At 46.0% G+C, this 19,152-nt stretch overlaps 1 protein-coding gene across 2 annotated transcripts in view; it reads left to right on the top strand.

Annotated features, from left to right (window-relative positions):
- Positions 1-19,152, top strand: part of LOC118208301 (proto-oncogene tyrosine-protein kinase Src) — a 43,903-nt gene that overhangs the window by 12,712 nt on the left and 12,039 nt on the right. Inside the window, exons 2-6 of one of the 2 annotated variants that reach the window (XM_035382847.1) lie at positions 12,449-12,706; positions 13,359-13,458; positions 15,066-15,083; positions 17,738-17,836; positions 18,498-18,601. In XM_035382847.1, coding sequence (XP_035238738.1) covers positions 12,457-12,706; positions 13,359-13,458; positions 15,066-15,083; positions 17,738-17,836; positions 18,498-18,601 — 571 coding nt within the window. In that variant the 5' untranslated portion in view covers positions 12,449-12,456. The remainder of the gene's footprint in view (positions 1-12,448; positions 12,707-13,358; positions 13,459-15,065; positions 15,084-17,737; positions 17,837-18,497; positions 18,602-19,152) is intronic. The other variant, XM_035382849.1, reaches the window with a different exon arrangement.

The following is a 19,152-nucleotide window of genomic DNA, read 5'->3' as shown; positions in this document are numbered from 1 at the left end:
TCCATCAGGATTCGTAAGATATCATGCACAACGCGCTCGGGTAACACACATTCATTAATAGGTTGCGATGGTTCACTGGTTGGTTGAACAAGCCGCACCCTTGGTGTAGACACTTTTCAGGGGTGACTGGCTGGGAAATGCCAGCTTGGTAAATCAGTATCCAGCCTGAATCGCACTGCCCTGATCTTAGTTCTTAAAGAAGCACTGCCAGTTATGGTGTTTTTCTACCTATCCCTTCTGACATGTCCAGAGGTTCAGGCAGCTCTTGAAACGGGTCTTGGGACACACAGAGGCACACATGCACATTCCCATAAGCTGGGGTCGATCGGTGGAGTGAGGCTGGGGGCCAGAGTGAGGATGCTGCCATTTGTCTTCGCGTGCCAGTGCTCAGGCTTTGGCTGCGATGGGAATTTTTGACTCTTCTTCTCACACATTCTTTTCTCTCCCTTTCTCTCCCTCTCACTCCTTTTTTTCTTTCTGGAAATCTCCTGTAGTGGGTGGCTAAGAGGGAGAGTGGGAAAGGGCTAAACCCTTGAGGATTAGACCTCTCTCTCTGTCTTGGTCTCTCCCCCTCTCTCAGCAGAGCATGTCACATGACCTCAGAACTCAAGCACACCATGACCATATTTGGATATGGGGAAGGAATGGTGACTACTGAATGATTGTTTACAGGCAAGAAAAAAAAAAACAAGGCAAAAGATGAGAATTTGTATGAGCCTCAATTGCTTCAACTGTTTTTCTTCAGCCGTTGCAGGACCAGCACCCTGAGCAGTATTTCTTTCAAAGTGCAGAGCACAGGACACATTCTGATTAAAAACTGTCAAAATGTGATTAATTTCCTGGCTTCCTTTCAGCTGAAATGGAAGGCCTTTTTCAGCTTCCCCGCTACAAATGGCTCCGAAACCGGTTTTTCTTTGACTGGGTTATGTGCTCCTCTGTGCATTTAGAGGACTGTGTAGCGACAAAGGTTTCCTCTTGATTATAGAGCCCTACAGTTTGGGTTATACCTTTCGTACAAACTGCAAACTGTTATTAAATGCTGAGTCCTCCTCAGGATCTGATTCACTTAGCCACACCGTTGTTTTGCCCATCCTCCTGAAAATTTTTAGTTCTAGTTTCAATTCAGGAGATGGTGCTGCGCTTCTCGTTCTTTTCTGTGATGTTCAGTCACTCCCTTTTCTTTGTCCTGTGAGGTCTGTGCTGTAGCCTCTATTGAAACAAAGGGAACTGTATCTCTGCATCTAACATAAGTCTGAGCTGACTACATTTGAATTGACTGAACCAGCACGATGGTCTTGTCTCTGCTTATCTGAGTCGAGAACGAACTAGAGGAAGACGAGACCCATTTATGAGGGGACAATGGTCATTTATTTATCGTTCACTCGCAAATGATTACACAAAAAGCCTTTTCATGGACACAGAGCTTTAGTCTGGCTGGTTCTGTTTTTCAAATGAAAGAAAGCTTGGCTGGTGCAGGCCACTCCATCTCGGTTCTGTTTTTCAGTACTTTAGTGAGTCCTGTTGCTTTGTTGTGTCTGTGTGAAAAGGCACTCGATGGTAATGGCTGGACCGTGTGCTTCCTGGTTAGATACGGTTGCAGGTGTCGTGCAGTCTAGCAGTCTGGGTGCATTTACGCAGTTTTGTTTGATGTAAATGCTTTGCTCTTTGCAGATGTATCATTTTCCTCATCGACAACAGTGCAGTTCGCGTTGAGCTGGAGCCTCAGTCTATAAACAAACGTGGGCGTGGAGGTCTATAAAGGCGCCCCCTCGTCCAAAGCCCCATTTGTTAGCATGCGCTCATGTGATCACAAGGCATTATTAATATCAGAACTCTATTTCAGTACGCCGTTGGATTTGAATAATCTCTTTTTCTGAGACCCTACTGTCAGGGGGGGTGCAGTCGAGTGACGAATCGAATTAATTAATCCCCCAGGGATTTGCTGCCTGTCCAGGTCGGCGAATGTGGAAACCCCCCCTTGTTCCCCACAACCCCGCCCCGCCCGGTCTCAGAAATGTCAAAACAGAAGAGATTTTGTCCCATCCCTGAGGTGTCATTTGAAAACCTTCATTGTGCGGTAGAGCAGGGTGACACCCAGCCTGGATCCAAACTGTTTTATTCTGTATTCATCAGTCATTCACAGACATAGAAGGAAACGATCCTTATTCAGCCCGAGAACCATAATCCTGTAGGAAAGGCCTGTGGGCCGCTTTCAGTTGGAATTCAGAAAAAGTCTGGAGGGGTTTTTTCTCTGTTTTTCTCCTAATTTTTTTTTAAGGTGCAAGTATGTTGTTTAACCTGCTCCCACATCGAGAAAAAAAGCATGCAGCTGTGTCACACAAAGCCACAGGACAGGAACTGCCATTGAAATGCAGGATGAACTTTCATTGAGCTGGACCAGCTGGAAACGTTTGTAGGTTAGTGCACGCAATGCAGTTCAGCGCAGGAGAGATGAAATAACAGCGTAATGCTGTGCGTAACGCAGGCCGGCTGAATTTTCCGTATCTGTTGGGTAGCGGCCCGCTGGATGGCCCCAGATGGCGGTTTCCGCTCTGGAATGCCCGTGCGCTTTATCGCCGTAGCGACTCGGCTTTTAACCTCTGAAGCTGATAAATGGGCGTAAGGGCACAGCCACGACTCTTATCAGGAGTCATCCTTTTTGAAGAGCAGAGGGGTCGGGAAAATCTGGATTAAAGAGTGCTTTGGTGTTCTACCGTTATGCGGCATTCCGGAGATATATCTTTAGGTTGTAAGTGGAAGGAATCGGATTGGGATCGCTTTCCCTCCCTCCGCGAGTGACCCTTTGAACTGCACAATAGCTCCGTCCGAGAGCCGCTTTTCCAGGTTGTTAGCTGACACCGACCCCCTGAATGAGAGAAGCTGTAGCCAGATTAATGACCCTGACTAGAGAACGGGTGCTTTGCTCTTTCTTCATTGGTGAGGGTTTTCCTTTTTCCGCACATGCTGCAGAGCAGGCGCGCTCTCTCCTCCCTCCCCTTATGGGAGCGTGCTCAGACGCCCAATCGAATTTCAGGGATCACTGCCATGGCAACACCGGGCCCATTCTTTTCTCAGCAGCAGTAAATATTTACTGTAATGGCTCCCCTCCGGGGCAGTACTCTCTTAGGCCGGAGGCTTCAAGGCTGGGCCTGCAACCTTGGGCCGTGTGCGGCCTGGTGGTGTGGCCACCGTTCGGTCTGCAGGTGTCTCACTGCAGAATCTTGGAAAGTCGATGAATGGAGGTTGATAGTTTAATCATTTCTGTGTCCGTTTTTGGCTTGTTTGGCTGTGATTTGGAACATTTAGTCAAAAATTTACACTGAAGCTGTCATACAACTTTGTACGGTGGAACTTTATTTGAAAATATTAGAATAGTGAACCATCAGTTTATAGCTTGTGGTAGAGGGTTCGTTGGGCTTAGCATATCCAAACCTTTCTCTAAGTTTGATTTCTGTCATAAGACCTCCCCAGGTTGACTTTCAGAACAGCAAACATTGTTATGAACTGGGGATCCAAAGCAATTAGTGGTATTAATGCTGATGGTTCCATACTTTAACAACTCTAGTATCATTTTATTTCAATGTAATTGCTTTGTGGCTTGTGTGTGTTTGTAGAACTGGCCACACAGACTGGAAGGATTTCAGGTTAGTGGAACTTAAAACGGTAATATTACTGAATGGATATTTTTATAATTGCCTGTGCAGATTGTACACAGTACTTTCGCAAGGCCTGTTTGGTAACCTGTGCAACACCTGAAGCTTCGAGGAGGTAACGTTGACCCACCCTCTGTGGCATTTGTTCAAGAAAATTAGGTCAGCTTGCATCACAAACCCAACACAATGGGGTCCAACATTCCTACCCGCTCACTGCGCGTGTGGGCTGCCAGCTCGGCAGCATACCTTAAAAGGTTTGGGATGCTGACAGCTGAACGGGCCTCACGCTTTGCGCTAGCGGTGACGCCGTTGGTTTCGGTCACAGGGTAATGATTCACTGCGTGTGAATTGCTCAATGGAAAGCATTCGCGCTGCGGCGTCCTGGCTGGGGTGTAGCGTGCCGGGTGGGCTGGCAAAGCGCGTGTCGACACGCGGTTGAGCAAATCTTTCCCTTGTACTCCCTGTAACTGAGGGGTGAGACTCATTTAGGAACCTGGCTGACCTCTGCTGTGCTTTGTGTGACCTACACACCTGTCCAGGGGTGGGGTCAGTGGACCTCCAGGAGAGCCCAACCCAGAACTCTCTGGAATGGAATGGCACAGAATGGGAGGCAGGCGTGTCTGGGGTGAAAGTGAGGTCAAAGTAGGGTCAAGAATTCAGAGAGTTATACGTACATTCCATTTTCTGCAGCATATAATTAAAAACGTAAGGATGATAATTGATAGTATTTGCATAGTGATTTCGTTATTTCAAATATTTATAGTAACGTCAGCACATTAGAACTATTTTCTTCCCTGTAATTGTCAAGGACTCAAGCGCTGCAATGAATGAAAGGAGATGACTCATAATGTAAAATAATAATAATAATGTAAAATAATGATCATAATAATAATAACGCCTGCTTGCAGCTAACCTCAGGGTGTGAATGTGGGGGTGAGGAGCTCTATGAGTGACAGAGATAGGAGGCAGAATGTCTATTTTGAGTTCGATCAGAAAAGCCGTTGTATCCGTATTTAAATATCATCCGTACTAATTTTGAAGTGGTGCTGTAGCTCCACCTTGGGTGGTAGGTGCACAAAATATAATATGCTTGTTATAAATGGGTCCTTTTTCAATGTGTATATTTAGTCAATTTTAATTGAGGCCAAATTTAAATGGTCAAATATGTTTTCCACAATTTACGCATATTCATACTTGATTATCGTGAAGAATCTTGGACTGAGGGGGATGTCCTTCTCAGGACTCATGGAGGGAAGCTTTCTGAGGGTTCCTGTCAAAATGTTTTGTACAATTTGGCCTCATGGAGCCGATGCAAATACGCACCCTTGGTGCTTGGCCCCCTAATAAAACCAATTAATTTGTATTTCTGTGGCAGGTACCATGATTGTGAAGCACTTTGCAGTGACAGATGCTTTGCATCTGAACCAAGTGACTTCTATTCTTCTCAGAAGTTCTGGGGACGGCACATTTTAGCCAGTCCACGTGGTCAAGGCCCGGCGAATCCCTTCTTTCCAGCGCTCACTGCCCGTGTGTCGTGTGCCACTTGTGGGCGCCCAGATGGAATGCAATCTCTGGCACAGCTGAACGAGATTACGAGGGCCTGACATTGGTAATCAGACCGGAGAACAAACGTTCGGATTAGGTCATGGATTAGTTCTCCCTGACGCACGCCAAAGCCTCGCATTTTTCCAAAGTAATTACGTGGAAAAGCGTTTAGAAAAACAAAAGAATGCAGTCTGGCTTTTCCTCTCGTGCTTCTGTTAGTTGTTGACTTGTCGGTTCCTATGTGCAAGTTATTGCAGCAGAGTCGGTCTGTATCAACCCTTCGCAGATAGGTTTTTGGAATGTTTTTGTGGAAGTCAGTATTCTAGAACTCCATTGCTTTCAATTACCAGTGGTGATTGTTATATCAGCATTATAATGTTCAGTTAAGAACATTCTAATCACATATTTGTGATCTTACACCTTAAAGGGTTAAAGTAAAGCTTGAGGGTGAGTTACACAGCTACTGTGCATTAGAGCTGCAACACGGAGGGGAGACGGGGCCTCACACGCTGAAGATTACATAATCCTTTAATTTGGTGGGCACCAGTTCCTTGTACCACCTAAACTTGCAATTTGGTTCATCTTTCCAGCTGAGCCAGCTTGTGCATGTCTCCAGGGCGATATTTCTGAAGCCGGCTGCTGTGATGGAACGCAGCAGAAAGCGCGCACGAGTTGCACAATCTCCGAAAACCTCAGAGAATGTCCTCCTCCCTCCGCCCCGCCTCCTCACGCTCGGCTCTCGCGGTTTCAAAAGGCGTCAAACGGCGGAGATCCTTCCTACGCGCCTCTTCTCCCCGAACGTTCAGCAAAGGTCTCTCTGTGGCGTCGAGTATTCGCCGTTTGATGTCTGCGCATGTAAAAACCAGATTGCTATCTGGGGCACTCTGACACCTGCTGCCTGCTTATTTATTCAAGATCCGAGCGATCAGGGAAAGCGAAGGTGTCCCGCCGTTAACTGCGAGGGCCTCTCAATCGCTGGACGGAAGTCCAGTTCAGTGTGACGCTTCGGACTATCAGCAGACCACCGCAGGAAGGTTCCGGTTCATTTGTTCTTGGATAATTGGATTAGATTTCATTTATAACAGGTTTTCCTGTACCGGCTCTATCTCTTTTTTTTATTTTTATCAGACACTTTGCATACCAGTCGTACATACAGGGAGTTTGCTGTTACGCTTTCGGATCCCAAACATGAGTTGCAGTTGTGAAGAACAGCAACCTATTAAAAGCCAACAAGTGCCCTCCACACACACACACACCCACACACATATTTGCACACGTACACACATAGTCACACACACACACACACCCACACACATATTTGCACACGCACACACATACTCACACACACACACACATACACACTCTCTACTGTGGGCTGACTGGCTGCCTCATGGAGAAAATTGAGGGTGCTATCTTCTGCAGCTGTACCGTGCCATCACAGTAACTCTGGCCTGAGGCAACAGGAAGTTTAAACCTGATACCTCAGAAGGGTGGGGCCTTGTGCGTGCTCAGGCCTGATTCAGCTCAGTGATTCAGGAGTCTGCAGGGAAATTTTGGGTTCAGGAGGGGCGGGAGAGAGGTGCAACCAGACTGGTACATGTGCAGAGATAAGACCTCTCCAGCATCATGCAGAAACTGAGTGGGGTCTGGCACACGTTATCTCAGCCTATGGATTTGCATGATTTGAAATGGCTCACGGTACATTTTGCGTCTCTCCTTCATATTCCACTCTCCAGTGCTGCAGACTTGAGAACTTGCCTGAACTCTAAGAAACGTGCCACATGGCTATGTAGGGGTATAGACACTGATTTACTGTGGCGTTCACTGCAAGGGGCAAATTAATATGTTAAGTTTCAAAAAGATGGCCATACATCTGAAAGAATGCAATTTTAGCATTTTAACTCCCAAATAAGCCCTCACTCATAAAAGTACAGTCATTCTTTACAAGATCAAATGGCCTTTGAGGGTTTTTTTGTTGTCATTCTGAATGTGATTTTGAGATGATCCTCATTATCCTTTAAAGTGACATGGTCATTAGTTGGAAAAGAAAAGGAAACTGAAGGGACGGGAGGAAAATGTGCACACACAACAAATGAAAAATCGATTGTTTTTCAGCTGGACCCCGGGGATGTGGGCTTGCGAATCCTCAGGCCTTTTTCATGCATAATTAAAGGATATCCCCACCCGCCCCTCCCCCTTCATCAGCTCTGTAGCCTCTCGCCTCACTGTGAGCAGGTGCTTGGTTAAAGCTTGTTATGCCCAACCAGAGCGTTGAGGCCAAGTTGCTTGCAGGAAAGAACCACCACCGCCTTCGCCTCCACAAAGATGGGAGGAGGGGGAAGGAGAGCTTGGTTTCTTTGTGACCATCAGTCCCTCGTCTTCCATGGCGCACTTCCTGTCAGAGGGGGAAGCGTCTCCAACGGCACGGATCAGCTTGGCAGCTGGCCAGCACCACTCACTGTTCAATTACGGGGCTTGCTGCGAGCCGGCAATGAAGGCCTTTGTTTGGGATGACTGCCCCAAAATACCCCAGAACAGCATTTATGTGTTCACTTCTTTATACTCACATTCATTTAATTAGTTAGGATTCACTGACCCATCGCCCCCTGCCCCGCCCCATCCAATCGATGGGGTTTGGAGTCTGTGTCTGTGTTGCACAAATGGACGCGCAGCTGAAAATGGAGAAACGGCAGGGCGACTCTGGGGTTCACAGCGAGCGTTCAGGCGAGCAGCGCCTGGAGCCAGTTGCGTGTTGTTGCATCCATCACCCCCCCCCCCCCCCATCCCCATGCTAACACGAGCCCACGTGACACACATCCAGCTGCTGCAACACGGAAGACCCCCAGGGTCCCACTATCGAGCGGGCAAGCCCCACTGACCTATCTGCTCCCACCACCCCCCCTCGGCCCAGCTCAGCGTTCCACTGCAGAGGAAAATCGACCCCGTCGGGGGGTTTGTTTGGACCAATCGTGTGAAGGGTTATCTGGTGGGTCTAGCTTTTTGATGGCGCCCACATCGCCCTGGAACGTCTCGGGTTTCTTATTGAACAACGCCATCTGGGGTCCTGAGAAGCGGGGCCCTCGTGAATGACGGATGGGGAATGGCTTTGGAATCCTCCAGCTGGTCCCCGGCGATGAGTCCGCCCTCCTGACCCCATGTTGCAACAGAGCAGGCAGGAAAGCTGAAGGGAAAGGTGCTAATTCGCCTCATTGGCTGGAATGGAATGCTTCTGGTTCCACCGCTGATAGCAACAGTCTTGCAATAGGTAGCCTGCCAGAGACCAGGCAGGTTAAAAGGTCACTTTCCTCCCCTCTCCATAGACCTCCAAGCATTAAGCAGTCCTCAGGACTGTAGTTTTTCACTCCCTGATTGGATTTCTCACTTGGGGGAGGCACTAGCATGTCCATCTACGGTCTGAACAACTGGGCCTTGACAGATGCCTCTTGGCCTTGTGTCACTTTGGAGGAAAACCATAGTGACAGTTACATGGTTGTACTAATGAATCTAACCACCCTGAAGCCTCCTCTGCAACTCCTGTACATGTCCACCAGAATATCCCATTGTGTTTTAGTTTATGATGTGCTTTTTGCCTCCTTTTCCTTCATGCAGTATGACCTTTCCGAACAGATGCTCTCACTAAGATGCTCGACTGTAACCAGATGGCCAGCTCTTGTGTTCTTTCGGTCCCCTTTACTTCTTTACACTAGAAGGTTCTAGTTGGCAATAGGAGTTATGTTAGCAGGTGGTATATTGCAGTTTATGTGTATTCTTGAAGGGGTGTACTCAAGGACATCTGCTCCCAGTATTTTAGCAAGATATCTTCTGCCCTTGGTCGTGAATATGCAAAACAAGGCGTCAAATTACAAGTTTTTTCTTCAACTGTAGCAGAGGCAGAACTTTCTGCATTAAGAATATTGCACTGTTCGTTTGTTTGATATAGAGCATCTGTGCTTTCACTCACTGAGGCCAAAGGTTATTTAGACTAACCAGATCATCAGGACCTGTGTTCCTTCGATGATCTCTACTTTTTAACCACATGAGGTACCAGCTGGTATTACAGTGGTATAAACAGTTTATGTATATTCATGAGTAGGGGTGCTTGAGGACAGAACATCCATTGCTGTGTATGTTCATTGTCCATGATGACACCCCTTCATGAATATTCATAAGATGCAGCAAATTGGAACATTTCCTCATAAATGATAGAACCATAAATTTCATTGTTAAGAATTCAGATCTCAGTGTCTGGTTGATATTTAGAATCTCTGCTGATTGTAAATATTGGTAACTTCCTGTATGCAGCCCTGAGCCTTTTTGATTTCTTTGGTTATCACCCCACCCATTTTCCATATTAGATACTCAAGTTTCTTCAGCTGCAACTGCGAAATCAGTTCCTGGCACTGGACACTTTTATGATAAAGGAGGCAGGTTCAGTAATGACCCATTTGAAGTGAGTGTATTAGGACTTACTGTGGGTCTGCTGTGTTTTCAGTCACAGCAGATTAGAAGTAAAAGGCCAGGTGTTATGAGCCTTTTAATCCTTGGGCTGTTCCCAAAACTCCCTTTGAGAAAGGCCCTGCCCAAATGTTTGTTGCCTGCTGGTTCATCTCCATGCATACATGTTGGGTTTTTTTTTTTCCTTTGCAAGACTTGGGCCTTTGAAACAGGATACTTGGATATCAACGTTACCATAGTGAAGCTGGAGTTAACTGGGCATTCCCCTGGCCTTGTGCTGGGTTGAAGAAACTTTGACTGGGTTGTACCAACCACCGGAGTGGCATCAGTGCAGTCAGGGAGTTTTAACACTGTCCCTCTTGGGACTGTGCCTTACCCCTCTAGGGAGTACTTTGATCCTCGATTTTTCCACATTGCATCTGCACTGTTAAGTCACTTAGGATAAAAGTGCCTACTAAATGCCAGTAATGTAAAAGTAAAACACATTGTAGATTTGTGTCAATTTCCCCTTTGCAATTACTCTGTCTGCTAGAGCTGAATTTTTCCTTGAGGTTCCAGTACAGAATGGCAAATTTAGCCTGGTAGCCATTGGTTTATTTGCATGTTTGTGTATTTTAAATGTTAGCATTAAGCTGTTATTGAAAATTATATCACGTTAATGAAAATTACCTTTGTATTTGTATTCAGACATATGGAATAAATGGGACCTTGTTTCTGGAAAAATGTTCAGTAAATTTTTCAATCATTTATGAAAAGGAACTTTCATGTTATAATGATTAAGTTTTTAAAACACCCAATGCATTAAGCTCTGTTCATGAGTCCTGTCTGTCATGGTGAGGACATCTCTGTATTGGTCTATGTGCACTATGCATCTACACTAATTGCTTGATTTCATGGATAAAGTGGTTGGCGTGAAGAGATAAAGCCCTCATTGTTTGCACTCATGGTGATGGTTTGGTGTTGACACGCTCTCCTCTGACGCTTACACCCTCATCCTCCGGTAGAGGGGCGTTTTGTTTCCTCTCTCGTTTGTCGTTTCACCTGCAGGGATACCAGGAAGTGGATTGTCCCCAAAATGTATGGTACCTTTCAATATCTGAGGGATGTTTCAGAGGAAAATTGTAGCCGATGAAAGTCAATGGTTGGCTACATAGGAGGTTTTGTTTGTGGGGGGGAAGAAAATCCACTAAATTTGGGGGATATTAATACTTGGCAGCATTTTGCATAGGATCATTTTCACCTCATTCTCAGTGCCTGGCAAGTGTATCTGCAAGCTCAAGCATTTTTATGAGGTGATCTCCTAACTACTGTGTCTACAGGCAGTCACTGTTTTCCCCACGACCTGATAGGGATCCATAATTTGAAGTCTGTGCAACGGAAGTCCCATCACACAGCAAATAGCTTGAAATACTTATTGAGTGGTAGGAAACCAAACCCACCCTCGTTGTAGGATTTGACTGTTAAATGGGGGTGTCTTTCTTCATTCTGGTATGAAAGCATATTTGAGGAAGCAGACATGCTTTGTGTTGTGCTCAAAGACCTCTGCTTAAACGGGAGAAAAAAGGGAATTTACCCATGCCAACTTCTTATTACTTCTGCTTTGTGGAGATCTTTTCCAGTCTGTCATTCGGTCTTTTCCGGGAGTCAGTGGCGGAGTTCAGCCGGTAGGCCGAGGCCGCAGCTGCTTTCCGCCGGTGTCTGCTGCCCGTGGCCTCACCTGTCTGTCTCCCTGGTAACCGGCATAATAAGTCTAAACCGCCGGGGGTCACCGGGGACGTCATCTGCTCCATAGCCGACTGCCGGCATTGGCTGACCCATTATGCACATAAAGGAGGGGACATTGTTTTTATAGCCCGTGGTGTTTATTACATATGCTGCAGCCAGGTCTTTGGGATGCAGAGGACTGCCTCCAGAACAAGTCATAGAACTGAACAAGCAACGCGGGTGTGACGTGATGTTGGACTCTTCCTGCAGCCTTGTTTGACGTTAGCCTTGTATTTGTATCTCCCCTTAAATATATTTATTTCACTTGTGTTAAAGACAATTTCTGTATTGTTACTGGTGTTCGTCTTATCTCGTATGTTAAAAGTCGCTTGGGATACAAGTGTGAGCTGAATAAATACATTTAGAAGCGTAGCCTTTTGTCCTCTAGTTTCTGAAGTTTCAGACCTGCATGTATAGGAACTGCAAAAATGTTTCTTTGAGTAATCAAGGGTCCTTCTTGCCCAGAGCTATGTACAGTGGGTTTTCCTCCTGAAGAATGGGCAGTACCTCAGATGTATACATTGAAAATACATATGTGCGTTTCATATGTAATACAGGTTGCTTGGCTGTTTTTTTTACTTTACTTCTACCTCTGGTATAAGGCTTATACCTCTGTGCCACCTACTACACCTTAATTACATTGTAGTTTACAGATAGCTGCATTTATTTTGGAGGTGCCAATATTTTGCAAGTAAATATAGTTCAGGGCTGGGGTGCCCAGTGTTACACAAGAAAGGCCTGTGTGGGTACAGGCTTCTGTTCTAGGACCATTCAAACTTATCACAGTCTCTGTTCCAGGAACATTCCAATCGGGTGTTATAGCGCTGGGCTAGAACAAAACCCCGTACACACGCTAACTCCTCAAATAACATTGGACACCCCTGTGCTAACATATATTTTATGTTCTTTGCTACAAAATAATGGTGACCACCGGTTTAGTGTATTTTTTCGTAGTTCTGGGTGAGATAGTGACCAAGGTCATGGTCGGTTCAGGGTTCACTCACACAGGCGGCTCTCTGTCTGTCCGACAGGCGCAGCGATGGGGGGAAACAAGAGCAAGCCCAAGGACTCAGGCCAGCGGTCACGGAGCCTGGATGGCGAGATCAGCCCGGGCGGCGGCCACCACCTCGGCCCCGGCCAGCACGCCCTCGCGCCCAGCCGCAGCCCCGCCGCGGAGCACAACCGCCACGGCAGCCAGGCCGTCGCCAACAACGCCGGGCCGTCGCTGTTCGGAGGGGTGGACCCCATGGGCGGAGTCACCTCCCTAAACAGAGGGGGACCCCTGGCAGGTGAGGCTTCCACACTGTGATTAGACTCAGTTTAAAGCACAGGACGCACAGTCATAATGTGGCTCTGAGTAGGAGTGCCAACATAGGATTGTAATCTGACATGCAGAAGATAAAACATCTGAAATAAAATTAGCTGTGTTAAACTAGCATAGATTCAACACAAACAATGCTATTACATGGGACTTGGAAAGTTCTAATGCTTTATATCAAAACCACTGTATCTGCAAAGTCTTCCCTGCAATTCTAAGCTCTTGAGTTTCAGTCCTCTGGCTCCTGGAAAAAATGCAATAATTCTAATGCTGTCCATTGATGTTATGTCACTTTCATTGTCTGATCTGTTCAGTTGAGTTAATTAAGTGACTTTAGAAGGGGAAGGGGAGTTGTTTCTGGAAAAGGTAAAGTGTTTGTGGACAGAAGAGCCCCAGTGTTGGCTGTATCAGTCAAACCTGCACCGTGTAAGTCACATTTAGTGGTCCTTTGTTTGTCCAACATATTGAAAGGTTTATTTTTCTTCCTGCTGCCAGAGGGCAGCTCTTCTCAGCAATGTATTTAACGTGTGTTAAATAGCAACCCCGTATACAGCTGCCAACTTCTTCAATATGTTTTTCCAACATTCTGCGCTCCTGACCACTTCCTGCTTCCTGTCCCGCAGGCGGTGTCACCACGTTTGTCGCGCTCTACGACTACGAGTCCCGCACAGCTTCTGATCTGTCTTTCAAGAAGGGCGAGCGACTGCAGATCGTCAACAACACGTAAGCACGTGCCCGCCCCCTTCCAAAACACCCTCACGCACAAAAGATCCCGCTTGGGTGGCGTGGGTCTGCGGAAGCATCATCAGGCCACACCCACACCAGCGGACACCGACAACCTTTGCGAATCTCTCCACCCCCCCTTCTTCAGGGGGGCCTGGCAGCTCATCCCACTCACTGGTGCTTCTGCCACCCTCTGGAAGGCCATAACCATGGAAACGCCCCCCCCCTCCCCCCAAAGCAATAGCTTGTGTATGACTGACAGGTCTTTGTCATTGTTTTTGGTGCTTTTTCAGATACGAAGGCAGAACTGTGGGGGTGGAGGTGAGGGTATTTGTGCTGGAACACTACTCGTAGATGAATAGTCTGCCCGGATTTATTTTCAGAAAAAAATTGGCTTTCCACAACATAGAGATGGGAGAAAAATAATGCACCTTTGCGTTATATGTAAACACGTGGTGCCTGATATGGATTTACAGTGGTGCTCGCTGTAGTACACTCGCAGTCGGCCTTATCTTTTTTGCAGTTTTGTTTTTTTATCCCCCTGGTTAAGAAGCAAATATAACTGACAGGGATTTGATTGGAGGTTATGTTTATTCACTACATTATTAACATCTCCGGTATCAGCCACAGAGCTCTGTGTGAGAGAATCTACCCTGATACATTTTTCCCCTGCTTGTTTTCTTAAAATCACCAATATATCATATGCACATTTCCCCAGTATATCCGAGGCCAACTGTCCTCTAGGCTAGAATTTTTATTTTTATTTATTTTTGCAGTTTGACTCTCATTTGCTTTTTTGTTGGATCGTTCTGTTGATATTTACACAGAAAATGAACATGTCAGTGAATTCTAATACAGTCTTCCAATAGCATGGTTTCTATTGTTCAAACAGGCTCTACTCATTGAGTTGCGGGAGGTTGAATCTCAAATCTGTCCTCTCCCCGCGCAGCAGTTTTTATGGTGCCGCCATATGTTCATTCATCAGTCAAATTCAACATAATAACCAGTCCGTTAACATAGCAATGGCTCATTAGAAAATGAAATGCAAAATGCAAAATGATTGATGATGGAAAAAAATGTAGCAAATCATTTGGGGGCTGAATTTATGAGTAATAAGAAATGGAGAATAATAAATTGTATGGAAGAAGAACGGGGAAAACAATAGACTATAGACAGGGGTTGTGCCTAATGCATAATACCCCTGCCCTGTTGTACATTTTACATAGTGACTCGAAAATAAAGTGTGCTTCTGATGCTCTTGGTCTGTAAGGTCACCCAGCAATGTTGCTTTTTTCGTCTATGAACTTGGCCAGGATAAATGCACAAACCCCTAACATAAATTGGAGAAGAAAAACATTTGAAAATTGTATCCTATAGAACTTCTCTATCGAAATGTTGATCACAAAAGTAGGCAACGCTCTTGTAGAAATTTTGGTGGTGAGGAGGGGCATTTCTCCACTTCCTGTTATCTTTATATGCCTGTTCTTGTGCTTTAATGCTTGCTTGATATTTTTCTGAACCATCCCTCTCCCATCCCCCCTCCTGCCCCCCACCCCCTTCTCTCCCTTCTGTTTTTTCCCCGCTGCACGCTTCACGGTTTAATTTAGGAGAAAGTTGAACTGCAGGTCAGTAAAGCCACTCTTTGATTGCTGTCCTCACTTGCTCCTGTCTGTCGAATTTGTGTGCGCGTGTGCGTTTGCGTGTGTTTAGTTGTGAGGGCACTGCAAAATCAAAGGCCTCTCCAAAACAGAAGTAAAACAACTGAATAAAATTCCCTGAGTATCTCATGTGAGGCACTCGTGTAAGACAACTGGACATCTGATTAAACAGTTTAACAGGCTGTGTGAAATCCATGGCTATGGCGAGTGACAATGAGTTGTTGCAAGGTCTAAGACAGCCCTCAGGTGAAATATTGTGGGGTCCTTTGTTGTATGTTTTACTGCGGCCTCTGATAAAGAATGAACTTTTTTGTGTTTGAAGTTGCTTGTCTGTTTGTTACCATGCTGGCATGTGTCTGTCTGTCACCATACCTCATTGTTAGCTGGCCTAGTCTCAGAATTGTGGCAGCAGCCCATTGGTCTGCAGGGACCAATCATCTGGCAGTGACGGCCGTCACCTTTGGTTTAGGCCTCTCGGCTCCTGTTAGGAACGCATTTGTCTTGTCATTTTGTCTTTACTCACTTTACTCACTTGTCATAGCAGGTTTCTGTGGAGTAAAAATGCATGTTTTATCCTACTATTCTGTTGTTTAGACTCCCACTGTCTTATCTTTTCTTGCTACTGTGTTGAACATTTGTGGTCACTGTTTTTCATAAAACAAGAGCTTCATGCGAGCTCATTCCAGCTGCCTACTGTTCTGTTTCCATTATCAGTTATTTCAAAGTGTACTGGGAATATGTTGAAAAACTGAGAGTTTCAAGTTACATTACTAACTGCACTTTCTTTTCTGCCATAGCTGAAGCTAAGGGGAAAATTCCTGTACAGAAAAGCTAGTAGATGTGCTGTTACTGTACAAACTTCTATCTTACTGCTACTACTATCTTGTGGTACTGTTTAAACAGTTGCCAATAATCAAACAACATAGCTGTATTTTACACAAATTAGTTTTAGTTTCAGCTGTTTTAAATAATGTAGATCTGGAAGCAAATCATGGTTTATTAAGCTCAGGAGTCCCCATGGCTATCCCAAAAAAGTATTCTTTAAAGAAAATGTGCTCATGTGAACATATGAGTAATGAGTTTGTGCTGGCTTTTTAGTTTGTGCAAACTCTGTGGCTTTGAGTAGGCAAACATAACACCTCTACATGTACATGGTTGTCATTGTCATGCCTAATTTCTAGTATCTAGTGTTATGCATTTTGTGTGTTTGATTTAAAATGAGCAACTCCAATTATGCTAACATGTCAGTATTTGAAAAAAATAAATATATTGTGCTGCTTGATAACTGCATTAAACCATCTGACTAATATAATATAAATTAATAAATCCTACACCCTAAACATACGGTGTGGCTACGCTATATTAGGTAGCTAATAAATGGAAAGATCCAAAAGGAAAATCTAAACATCACTAGTTCCCATAGTCAATAACTGCAATAGATAGTGGTAGGTTGGATTAGCAGCAAGGTTGGATTAGCTAATTATGTTGCAGGCTATCCCAAACACATTAAGATGGAGTGAAATCTGGTTCTTTTCAAACTATTCAAGTTGGTTTGGTGATAGATGACACGTCATTGTTTTGCTGATGTGTAAAAATGGCAAAGAAAATGTTGAAAATAATTAAATAAACCAGAAACAAATGAAAAAAAATTGTTTCCTGAATATATTAGGAAACCATTATGGCAATAGGCCTATCTAGATGGAATTATGTTTGCTTTGTATATAGCTTTTCATAATGGAATCAGTATGACTTCATTTTCAAAAATGTAACAAACTAAACTGTGATGGATAGCCCTGTCAGATTCCAATAGCCCCAACGTTTCACAAGCAGACTTACTTCTCTTGTGTAAATATTTTTCAGTTAAAAATAATTCTTATAACAGCCACAGCTACCATCTGTATATGCTTTCAGAGCAAAACATCTTCCTTCATTGCCTGTGTTTTTATTTCTCTGAAAAAATCTGTTTGACTGTTACCCTCTTCCCCACTACTGAAAGGTAGACCCTCCGCCCTACCTTGAGCATTTTTGCTCAGCCTTCCAAGTGAGAAGACTCTTTCCAAACCGTGAGGTGACCTAGTGATTCCCCTCAGAGTCCTCTTTCAGGGACTCTGGCTTCCCTGTGTTTGAGTGGTTAACTGGAATGAGAAAAATAAGGACAAGGTGACCAGACAGCAGGCACTGAAAACAAGGGTCAAATCAGCCCAGAGTTTTAGACCCAATTTCATTCTAAATAATGAAAGAGCTAAAACGGACTGATGGCATTTAAGAGAGGAGCTTGGTCCATATCGCTGGTTGCTGCGTGAAATTTCAGAAGTGTTTTAAAGGTCTTTTCAAAATCACCGCCTGGTGATGGTATATTACTTAGGCCAGTGATCTTATGGACCTGGAAAGCAGGCCCCTGGGCGACGGCGATTCTCAAACAGCTTCTCGTCCGCAGTCTCCGGCGGTAAAGCGCAGAAGTGTCTGTTACCGATATCCGCCGGTGGGGAACGTGCCGGAAGAGCGCTCGCTCGCTCTCACTCGCTCGTGTTCGTTTAAGGAGAGGGCGCGTAGGGAGCGGTGAACGTTGACGCTACCCAGCGGGCACACGCATTGACCCTGTCGTTTTCTGTTCTTCGCAGGGAAGGGGACTGGTGGCTGGCTCGCTCCCTGACTTCAGGAGAAAGCGGTTACATTCCGAGCAACTACGTTGCTCCGTCAGACTCCATCCAAGCGGAAGAGTAAATCCCTCCTCTCTCTCCTTCTCTTTTTTTCTGTTCTGTTTTGTTGATTTCGGGCCAATATTAAAAATGAACCTGACAGGACTGGAAAAAATGGAAAAATGTCCTCCACATTTACCGAACCCCCTCCCATACCTCCGCCCTTTTTTTCCTTTGTCCCACCTCCTCCGCTTCACACCTTGTCTTGTAGTAGAAACTAGCCTAGGTTCTGATGCTGGAAATCAGGCATGGGAGTAAATGGAGTCTAGTGTGGTTTCAGCTTGGTGCTGATCCAGGGGGAAGATACTGTACCAGGTAGAATTCCAGTTAGTGGTCAGAGCCAAAATGAAACAAAAACACATGTAGCACGTACACATACACACACACACACACACACACACACACACACACACACACACACACACACACACACACACAAAAACATGCCTGTAGGCTATATACCTGCACACACTCATGCTGACTGTCTTGCATTCTAACTGTCATTAACAAACAGCCACACACACAAATACAATTTCATGCACATATATGATCATGCACATACAACATTTGCACATATGTATAATATAGTCTCCTTCCCTCTCTCTCTCTCTGTCTCTCTCTCTTTCTCTTTCACACACACCCTTCCCTCTGACTCATACTTCTTGCCGCCCCCTCCCCGCAGGTGGTATTTTGGGAAGATCACGCGGCGGGACTCTGAGAGGCTGCTGCTCAACCTGGAGAACAGGAGAGGGACCTTCCTGGTGCGAGAGAGCGAGACGACCAAGGGTGAGCGTCTCCACCCGCGTCTCCCCACGCGTCTCCACCCGCGTCTCCCCACGCGTCTCCCCACGCGTCTCCCCACGCGTCTCCACCCCGCGTCTCCACCCGCGTCTCCACCGCACGTCTCCACACACGTCTCCCCACGCGTCTCCACCCGCGTCTCCACCCGCGTCTCCCCACGCGTCTCCCCATGCGTCTCCCCACGCGTCTCCCCACGCGTCTCCACCCGCGTCTCCACCGCACGTCTCCACACACGTCTCCCCACGCGTCTCCACCCGCGTCTCCACCCGCGTCTCCCCACGCGTCTCCCCACGCGTCTCCCCACGCGTCTCCCCACGCGTCTCCACACGCGTCTCCACCCCGCGTCTCCACACGCGTCTCGGACGCCTTGTGCCCTGCTTCTGTTAGCCTACATGCTGCTGTTCCAGCCTGGCCTCGTCTACTCTACTGAAGAACAGCAGAAGCGACCAGTGCTGCCAGCACTTTACACAAGATCATTTTTGAGTCATGGAGTTTGCAATCTTTTGTCCTTTTGCAGAAAGAATAATAGAAATAAA

Source organism: Anguilla anguilla, chromosome 11 (genome assembly GCF_013347855.1).
Source record: "Anguilla anguilla isolate fAngAng1 chromosome 11, fAngAng1.pri, whole genome shotgun sequence".
NCBI classification, from domain to species: Eukaryota; Metazoa; Chordata; class Actinopteri; order Anguilliformes; family Anguillidae; genus Anguilla; species Anguilla anguilla.
Note: the sequence above shows the minus strand (reverse complement) of the source record. Positions and strands in the feature narration are given on the sequence as shown.